The 11018-nt window shown below is 35.2% G+C and overlaps 1 protein-coding gene across 1 annotated transcript; it reads left to right on the forward strand.

Moving 5' to 3' along the window:
* Positions 1-6002: 6002 nt before the first annotated feature.
* On the forward strand, positions 6003-9679 carry IFNG (interferon, gamma). Its single transcript, XM_006767783.2, has 4 exons — positions 6003-6200; positions 7377-7445; positions 7540-7722; positions 9548-9679. Exons 1-4 carry the CDS (start codon positions 6087-6089, stop codon positions 9677-9679), a joined length of 498 nt encoding a protein of 165 aa, XP_006767846.1. The 5' UTR covers positions 6003-6086.
* Positions 9680-11018: the final 1339 nt, after the last annotated feature.

The following is an 11018-nucleotide window of genomic DNA, read 5'->3' on the forward strand; positions in this document are numbered from 1 at the left end:
CACCCAGAAGTGACACGCATTAGTTAGATTCAAAATAGACTGTCCAGAACACGTCACAAGACTCTACTAACAGTAAGAAGCCATTTCATTCCATGTGCCCGGAAGAAGGCTAGCCTGGATCTTGGAAGGCACTAGTAATGTTGACCACACATTTACTGAGCTCTTACTATATGACAGGCATTGCACCATTATACATATTAACCTAATTTATACTCACATAATTCTTTGAGACACCTACTACCTATATCATCTTTTTCTATATGAGGAAACTGAAGCACAGAGAAATTAACTCATTTCCACTCAACAAATGAGGAGCAAAGTCATAATGAAATCATGTAGCCTGATTCCAGAGCCTTTGAACTTAATCATTGGGCTAGTTTTCCTCATATTCAATTAATCCTCAAAGTTTATGAAGGAATAATTTTGTGCAAGACACTGTGTTAAGTATATATGAAAAATATGAAATAATTTATGACAAAGTGCTAACTATTTACTTATGAGTAGTAAAATCAGAGGTGATTTTTTTTAATTTTCTTATGCTCTTCTAGACTGTTTGATTTTCATTTAAGGGATCTCTCATAATTTTGTAACTATTAAAAACAATTTCTATTTGAAAAATGAATAGCTGGGAATTTGGTTCAGGTACTTCATGAATTAGTTCAAGGATTAAGGATACAGGAATAATGACTTATCAAACCCTGGTAAAAATATTATTTATTGGATGGTTATAGATTCAGAATTCATCTTTCAGGTAGCCTGGGGAAAATCTAAATTTTCTGTATTGAACTTTTATGATGGGAGATAGAAGGATAAATCTTCTTTGTAAAAATTCACACGTTTTCAAAGCTGGTTGCCATTTCTGGGGCCACCAACAGGACAACTCACTTATTGAGATCATTGGGGTAAAGCACATGGCCTACAGGGTTAAGTACAAACTGTGAAGTTTTGTTCCTTACCTGATCTCATGAATTCTATATTTCTCTTCATGTTCAATTAAAATCAAATTTAAAGCCCAAATTCAAATTAAATTCCAAACTGAAGCCACTGATGAAGTGCCTCAACTTTTCCATCACTCTTCCATGTCTCTCCTCTACCTTATGTAATCTTAGTTATTAGTAACATCTTATATTCTTCATAAATCTCAGACAGAAACGTAGAAAAGAAACACTACTAGTACTAGCTCCAACTCTTCTTTTTAAGATAATGTAGCTGAGATGTAAAGCAAGGGTAAAGGTTTTGCTCAAAATTCCACATCACATCCGTAACAGATCTAAGACCAGAATTTGGGACTCCTTCCTCTTAGACCAAAGGCCTTACCTTATATTATTTTATTGAATTGTAATGTTTTTTTCTTTAGTTCTGATGTTTTTGGTGGAAAACAGCATGTCTTTTTCTTCTTTGTAATTTGAAAAAACACATTCAGCAGATCTAAGTAAGAGGCATAGCAACAAGGACACTTTAACTTTAAAAGGGAAAATACATAATGAAACATTAATAAATTGGTAAAATCTGTCTAGATTTCAGTGTTGAAAAAGATACAGAGGCTACATCTAAACTGAGTAGGAAAGAATATCATGGCTGACTAGTGACATATGCCATGGGTTCAGGAGAAAATGTGATACATATGTCAGATATGTGTGTTTTCCTCCGTCCAATAATCAGTCCTTTTCAACTATATGAATACCCTGGGAAGGGTGTACATGGAGAAGATAAGGAGAATATGTATAATATGGATGCCTACCTAGTAACCAGGACAGAAGAATCAACCCTAACTACTAACGTGATGACATATGCTCCTGCCAGTTGTCTCATTAACTTCTTTGTAACCCCTAAATCTATAGACATGTAGTAAGTGCTCAATAAGGACTTACTGATTGATTGACATTTGAATATAAATACTTTCACAAAAGAACTGCCCCATCCATCTTTGGTAACCCCAGGTTAATTCCAGTAGTTGGCACTTATCAGGTGCTTTAAAATTCCCAATGGAATAAAAATATCACCTTTAGAGGATGATCATGAATCTCTAGATTATCAATATACAATCCCACCTGACATAAAATAGAATATTGTAATCTGATGACTGTATTACACAAGTATAATGTCCTCTATTTTCTTTGTGTCACCTCTCAGAGTTGCCCAAATGGCACAAGAAAAAGGGGGATTCAGAAAATCATCCTTTAACATATGGGATTTTATGAGTCAAATTGCGGGGAAAATCCGACTCCCCGTGGACTTCCATTTTGTATGTCATTCTTCTTCCGTAGGCTCAGCTTAAATGATGTCAGGAGTTGCGGGAGTCAAAATAGCGTGGGGGCATGGATCCAACATTGACTCATATACTCTGTGGAAGAAATCAACACCAAAGTCTGGATGAGATAGTTTGGTTGTGAGTGCTAGAGATATGACTGCTGATCACACAGGAAAAAGGGCAACCAAGGTGTAAGTTTTGTCTTACAACTACCTACTCAAACTTAAGGATAGCATGAGCTATGACTAAAAATCTTGCTGACGCTTAATGTATAACCATAGCCAGTTTTCAGAAAGAATGTCTAGCTGAAAAGAAAAAAGAAAGTTTTCAGTCCCTTTGTTTTACGGATATGGTCACACTTGGGCTCCTGGTGGGTTTGCAAAACTTTGAAAGAATACCTTGGTGGTGAATTATTCTGCAGCTTCAGTGTTGGCTGAACCAACAAAGTGTGAAACCTCTAGTTTGCATGTGCAACCTAAGGTGTTTTACAGTCAGAAAAGAGATAGAATGTCTTTGGTAAAATTTATAAGACAGGAAAAGATCATAAAAGTATATACTACTATAGTAACAATATGCTGAACCAAAGAATTGTGTGTTATAAGATGAAAATCTAATACCTGAAGATTCACTTCTAGCCTAGGATGCAAGACCAGTTATATAATTTGCAGGAACCAGTGCAAAATGAAAATGGGGTCCCCTTGTTAAAATCCTATTAGGGATTTTAGGAAGGTAACAACAGTGCATTAAACCAAATGTGGGCTCTTCTAAATGAATCAAGAGAATAAGTGGGGGTCCTGATAGATGGTACAGGTTTTATGTCCATGAATTTGGGCCTGCTGGGATTTCTAATTTTAAACCTTTTATTTGCAGTCTTACTATTTCTTAAGGAATTAAAGAATAACTTTTATCTCACAAATTCTACAGAAAAAAAATCCAGAAATCAAAGTCTGGTAGGATATAATGATTTGAATTTATATACCTAACACAGTTTTAGACACATACAATCACCTTAATGGATATTGATTGATTGGGGGACAGGTAGAGGAGGGAGAAGGTCTTGGTTCTACACTCAGCTCTGCATTTTCCAGTTGAATGAATTTTAACACAGCACTTTGTTTTTCTGGGTCTTGATTTACAAATTTAAAAAGTGAGGGAAGAAGCCATAGATCATCTCTATAATTTCATGATTCTGTGTTATGCTTAACATAATTCTGTGTCATGCCATCGGTGTTAGTAGAGCTTGGATGTTAGCCATGAAGTTACTAATCCTAGGCATCAGGCCATATTCTAAATGTATTTCTAATATATATCTGTAACTTTAATTAGGCACTTTCAGTTTACAAAGGCCCAGACAATATGTAATTCCCACTTGTGTATCTCACTATTCTGAATTCTCACCCCCAGTACTATATTCCAGTGAATGAATCAGGAGAATAATTGTAACTCCTTTCCATAATGTTGGGACTATTTCTTCAAAGTTGGGAATATTTCTCCCAGGAATATGGAGTTTGGCCAATGGTTTCCTAGAAGGTATTGAATGCTTGCAGTGTATCTCAAGGCTTTGGTAAGGTTTCCTTATCACTGTGTTACCTGTAAACATACTACTTGGGCCATGTTTTTCCTTGGGGACCACTACTGACATGAGGCTTTGATTGAGGCTATGTTTTGATCTTGTTTATTCTTTGGGCAGTTAGCCCCTCAAAGAGTTTTCAGGCCTTTTTCACATAAAATATACAGGGAACTGTCCTAAGAAGCAGGATTTGGCTAAAGACATAGCATAATGTTTCCAAAATAATCATATATTCTATTTAATTAAAAACTAGTTTTATACAGGTTAGGTCTGATAACATTGGGATTAGAATGTGAGGGGAAATAACTCAAAGTAGATCCTAAATTCAGTATTCAAATTCATGTGTATTCAGTGGTGTCTGTGGCCAAATCTTCAGGTTAAAAGGTTTTTAGGGAAGAAAACAGTGTTGTAATCTAATGAACAAAATAAATTGATGAACAACAGGGGTGGTGGAGGTGGGCTAGAAGGGGTCAATAGGGGAAAAAGGGGGACATATGTAATACTTTCAATGTGTTTTTTTTTTTTTAAAAAAAAGGAGAAGAAAGAAAACAATGTAGAAGCAATGAAACAACTTTTGATTTTAAGGAATTTAATTTAACAAAGGAGACAATACATGAATAACTAACTCTTATACAAAATTGAGGGATTGGGATTCTAAGAATATGAACCAAGTGCTAGGCTGGTGTGCTTAATTTTAAAAAGGATAATTTGGTGAGAACTCATGGAAATAATGCTTTTTAGTCTGGGAGTGAATGAATGGATATCACCCTCAGGGGCACAGATGAAGAGAATGAGAGCTCAAGGCCAAAGGAATAGTATAAGCAAAAGTTCAGCGCATGTTTATGGGAATGTCTAGTCATTCACCATGCCCAAATAATAATAGATAACTTTTACTCAGTGCTTACTACATGCCAAGCAAAATTCTTAGCACTTTATATGTATCGTGTGATTTAATTTTCAACTGAGGCCTAGAAGTAGATACTAATATTAGGCTTATTTGAGAGCCGTAGATGCTCAAAATCACATAGTTAGATAAGAGTGGAATCAGGATTCAAGTCTGCATCCATAGATATGATATTTTAGTGCACACAGTGCCGGTTGAAATGCAAGATGGGCTGGAACCAAAGAGTGGCAGACCTGTGATATCCTCACATGTTTTACTTCATAAATAAATTACTAAAGGAGGAGAAAGAATCCTATTTTTTGCATTTGGAAGGAAAAGAAATATAGAAGTAAAAAAAATTCTCCATTGTTAATGATTATTTGGAACGATTGATCATCCAGAGCTACATTGTTCAACACAGTAGCCTCTAGCCACATTGACTTGAGCATTTGAAATCTGACTAGTCTAAATTGAGATTTTCTGTAGGTATATAATGTGTACCAGATTTCTAGGATTTAGTATGACAAACAGAATTTAAAATATTTTAATAATGTTATATATTGATCTATCTATCTATCTATCTATATAGAAATATTTTGAATATATTGGTTTAAATACAATATATTTAAAAATTATTTTTGCCTGTTTCTTTTTACCTTTATTAATGGGGCTACTAAAAAAATTAAGTGTATCTATTTAGCTTACATGAGATTTTTATTGGGCAGTGTTGGTCCAGAGCAATTTAAAATTGTACTAATTCTGATGAAGGATTTCCTCAACACATTGGTCTTTTAACCACATTCTTTCCTTGCTTTCTGGCTATTTGCAAGAAAAAATGTAAAAAGCACCCCCTTTGTAAAGGTTTGAGAGCCCCTAGAATTTCCTTTTCACTTACTCCCAACCACAAACAAATTATCAATGTGCTCTGTCAACACATTGGAGCCAACATTTTACAAGGGCAAAAGGAGTGCAAAAAAATTTCCAATCCCTGAATGGTGTGAAGTAAAAGTGCTTTCAGAGAATTCCACAAGAATGGCACAGTGGGCATAATGGGTCTGTCTCATCATCAAAAGACCCAAGGAGTTGAAAGGAAACTCTAAGTACAATACCAAATGCCACAAAACCATAGTTATTAATACAAACTAACTAGCATCTCTGTCTATCTGTCACCATCTCATCTTAAAAAAACTTGTGAAAATACGTAATCCTGATGAGACTCCAATTAGGTATAAATACCAGCAGCAAAGGAGATGCAGTACATTCTTCTTAACATCTACAGATTGGCTTTTAGAAGAGAAAGATCAGCTGAGTCCTTTGGACCTGATCAACTCAATTTCGGAACTACTGACTTCAACGACTTCGGCCAAACGCTCTCCAAAACAATGAAATATACAAGTTATATCTTAGCTTTACAGCTTTGCGTGATCTTGGGTTTTTCTAGCTGCTACAGCCAGTCCACGATTTTTAACGAAACACAAAAACTAAAGAGATATTTTGTAAGTATGACCTTTTAATAATACTTGTTTGTGGTTGAAATGACTGAACATTGACTTGGAATGTGTCTATGATAGGCTGTCATCTCTAGTCCACAGTCATCTTGAAAAGACTTGGTGTTATTTTGACTGTTGACTGGATGAGTTTTAATTCAATGATCTGGGTTTTGTTTTAACCCTCTACTCAAATATGTTATAGAAGTTAAGAGGGCATTCACGAATCTTTAAAAAGATGGCTATAATATGGATATAAAAACAGGTTGATGTTGAAAATTTTGTGTTAAGAATCCATGCAATTGTGATGTTAAGTAGCAAATAATATGCTGAAAAAAAGAGACTGGCTATTAATTTATGATTTCTCAGACTACCATGATGCTGAGAGTGAAGTGTCAAGATTAGCACTAAAATGATAATCTGAAATAATTAATCAATTAAAGAAGGTGAGGTTCTTAAAGCTTTGGCTTTAAAAAATCACTTATAGGTGTTTTTCTCCAAAAAGTGATTTTAAAAAATCTACTAGCCCATCTATGAATCACCCTTAAACTCAGTCCCTTGTTGAGATTCTCTAGGAGTTATAATTTCACTTGTATTTAAATATTTTTGTTTTGTTATGTGATTTTCTTTTAAAATTATATTTATGGTTACTTAAGATAGTTTCTGCATCTTAAATATTTTATTTGTCCAAAATTTTCTATTATAATTATAGCTGTTATGTTTAAGCTTTCACAAGTGATGCTGTTCTCACAACATCATATCAAATCTCTCTCTCACACCTGGAACTATCTTTTAAAGTTGACTTAACATCCGATAGGACACAAGTAGATGTTATAAAGATCTGTACCATAGGGGGGCAGTATTTTATAGTGGGTTGCTGATTTTCTTACTAAGCTTGAAAACACTTAAAAACCCCCACTATGGTTATTTGAGAAAATTGAAGTATCATCTGCCTGTTGAGTTCATTTGTGACGTTGCAATTTAAGGATTATATGAAAGTTAAAATAGCATGGTAGTCTTTGGCCATATCCAACATAACAGCTCTTGGGGATACTTGCTAGAAATAAACCGAGGATTGAAAAGAAAATCATTGAATATTGTCAGCATCTAAGTGTGACACAACTTGTACTTTTAGGGCAATTTATGAAGTAATTGTAAACTGATTTCCTCCCCTTGTTTTTTCAGAATGCAACAAGTTCAGATGTAGGGAATGGTGGACATCTTTTCTTAGATATTTTGATGAATTGGAAAGGGGTAAGCTGAATATTTTCATTTGATTGATTTTCCTATTGCTATTTTCCAATGGGTAAATTCATATCAACCTCTCTTTGTGTTCTTTCTTCCCAAGGAGAGTGACATAAAAATAATTCAGAGCCAAATCATCTCCTTCTACTTCAAACTCTTTGAAAACATTGAAGATAACAAGACCATTCAAAATAGCCTGGATATTATCAAGGAAGAGCTGCGTGTTAAAGTTTTCAACAGCAGCAACAGCAAAATGGAAGACTTCAAGAAGCTAATTCAAACTCCAGTGAGTTGATCTTATTTCTTTCCTTGATTTCATTGCAGAGGCTCTTGGAAAAGTACTTAATTCCCAGAAAGTATAAATTAGCTACTGGGTACAGTTGTTAAAACTACGAAATAAATCCATGGCCAAAAGTCCTTACTAATATTATTTGTGCTTTTGGGTGATTTTCAATAATCCATATGGGGGTTATTTAATTTTGTGATTTGGAACAAAATGCTGGCATTGTAACTGTTGCACAAGGACAGGTGAATGGACAAATCCAGTTAGGAAGAAGCAGTGAAGATGTTGAGAGGAGTATTGAAAAACAGTTCTCTCCTTTGGGCTTGGCTTTGATATAAATATGAGGAAGGGAGGGGTCATGATATAATTTGTACTATCAGGATTTGTGCCCAACTCTTACTATATCCAGAACTGAAATAAATGCTAGCTTTTCAGGATTTTCCTAGTCCCCAATAAATTAGATGGTACATGACTTGGAAAAATTATAAGATGATAACTACTTTCCACTGATAATCTTTCCCAATATTCAGAAGTTCCCTTTTGGCCACAAGCTAGAGATTTTAAAAGCACGTTCCTAACCCGGTGCTGCCCTTGGCTTCCCATTAGTCCTGGATAAGTCTCGTAGCTTCCTGGTGATGCTTTGATAATTGGAAAGTAAAATTTATCACTTGCAAACACACAGCTATAGAAACTCTTTCTATTTTGCTGTAACTAGACCTTGAAAAAAAGCTGTTGGTCCCATCCTCTGTAAGCTCACAGCTTTCTGCTTTCAGGATGGGCAATCTTAAGTGAACTCACAACCGTTTTCCTCTTGTACTCAATTGCTAATATATTTGAGGCATGTTATGCCAGTAAGTGATTACTCTTGCAGCCTAGAATTCTCCTAGTCATTCTCAGGAATGTGACAAGGTGGCCACAGAGTTTCCAGCATTAGAAAAAACATAATGGCAGAGCCAGGATGAAAGTAAATGGTCCTTATTTTATTAAACATGAATTTACCTAAATGTTCCTATTGGCTTATCTGAGGAAATAATTCAATGTATTGGAATAGAAGGCAGAATACAGGGAAATTTGCTGCAATTCTAATTTTAAATGTTTATAGCAGTATTTGCTTATTGGCATATAAAAATGATTTGTTTTATTTTTAATCCCATTATGGAAATGAGACTGAAATGATTTGGGGGAAATTAAAAATTATGGTATTCATTTGTCTTGGACTTGGTATTTAAAAAGGACTAAACCTACTTCAGTGGTTCTCAAACTTTGGTGGGTACCAGCATCCCCTGCAGAGCTTAGTGACCAAACAATGACCTTGGCTCTCTTCCTACACCTGGACCTCTGAGTTCTTCATTAGGTCTCCAGGTTATTCTGCTAGACACCAAAAGCGAGAACCACTAACCTACTGTAACTAATTTGATATAGCAAAGACTAAAGGACAAGGTGATAGAATTTGTAGAGAACCTAGGAGTTATCTAAAACATAGGTTGAGAGAAGTTAAGTGACTGATTCAAAGTTATTGCTCACAAAAAATTCAACCCAAAAAGTTCTGCCATTCCACTTCAGAGGCTTTTCACTATGTAATTTTGAGAATTCTGGAGCAGTAAACTTAAGGTAAAGGTGTGTGTCCCACCCTATTACAGCATAACTAGCAATTTAATTACAATCTTAACTACTGAAGAAATCACTGTTCTATATTAAGATAATATATTGCCAGTAAAAATCATCTTTTTAAAGGAATACTTTCATTTTCATGAACCATAACATCAACAGTAGAATATCCTGATAGCTTGTATGCCTGAAATTAATATTGTTGTATCCTTTTCAATAGGTAAATGATCAGAGGGTCCAGCGCAAAGCCATATCTGAACTCTACAATGTGATAACTGAGCTGTCAAAATCTAACTCAAAGATGCGGAAAAGGCGTCAGAATCTGTTTCGTGGCTGGAAAGCATCGAAATAATGGTCATCTTGGCTGCAATATTTGAATTTTTAAATCTAAATTTATTTATTAATATTTAATATTTTACATTATTTATATGGGGAATCTATTTTAAACTCAGAATCAAATTATTTATAATAGAAATTTTTATGTAATGAAAATGAATATCTATTAATATATGTATTATTTATAACTTCTTTAATCTATGACTCTTTCACTTGACCCTTCTTTTCTGATGAGGCAAAACTATGTGATTTATAAGGCTTTATCTCAGGGGCCAAGTAGGCGGCCGACTGAAGCAAGACCCTTTGGGTTGTGCATTTATTTCACTTGCTGATATAATGAACACTTATAAGTGAAATGATGTTATACAGTTCCTGTCTATTTGAAATCATGTCTGCATTCTGAGCCACTGCTTTAATGGCATATCACACAGCACTGGAATGTGTAGGTCATATGACTTGTCCCCTGATAAAAAACATAGTATCTCATCTCATCTCATGCCTGGTGCTTCCGAATATCACTGATAATTGTGACTGTATCCAAATGCAAAATATTTTATTTTTTCATTTATTAATATTTAATATATATGAATAAAGCATAATTTCATAATTATTTATGTTGTGTCAGACATTTTCTAAGGAGGTCTGTGATAAATGCACTATGTACTAATGAATTAGTAGGAGGAAAGCCATTTTAAGCTGTGGAAATCTTAGAATTGGATTAAGCTCCATTAACTGTGCTGTTTCCACTGGCAATTTGTTTGCTTCCACTGCTCCATTTGGCAGCTGTTTAAATTATCTTTCCAAAATATAGATTTAACTATGTCACCATTTATCTCAGAGCGTCTGCTTTGGAAAGTAGTCCACATTGTTTAGCTTGGCACACAAAGATTTATTTATACCTTCTCCCTCAACTTCCCATTGCATCCTTCATCTTGGTACCCTTCTCCCCCATCTCCTCTAGCCATGTGTCCACCGTGGGCAAACATCCCTGGGTATGAATAGTGATTGTGAGCTTTAGGGAAAGTGGCCTGGATTAGAATCTTGGTTCTACCATTGCCACGTAGTGTTGTTACTATCATTAGCTGGTTAATATTAGTAATAGGAAGAGAGCAAAGAGGAAGTCAGATGTTATAAGCATGGTCATCTGGGCAGCTTCACCAGGAAATTCCAACTTAACACTCCCCAGGGAACCACTGGTCCATTCCCTGCAGATCAATGGGAGAAAGGATTGGACAAAGAGGGAGATGGGCACATGCACAGTGAAGTCGGTGTGGTGTAGGTAAGGTGCTTGTCTGTCAAACCAACCTTGGAAAAAGGTAATTAGCTAAGGGGTGGAGCACTGCAAGCACATGAAA

Source organism: Myotis davidii, unplaced genomic scaffold (genome assembly GCF_000327345.1).
Source record: "Myotis davidii unplaced genomic scaffold, ASM32734v1 scaffold982, whole genome shotgun sequence".
Classification (NCBI taxonomy): Eukaryota; Metazoa; Chordata; class Mammalia; order Chiroptera; family Vespertilionidae; genus Myotis; species Myotis davidii.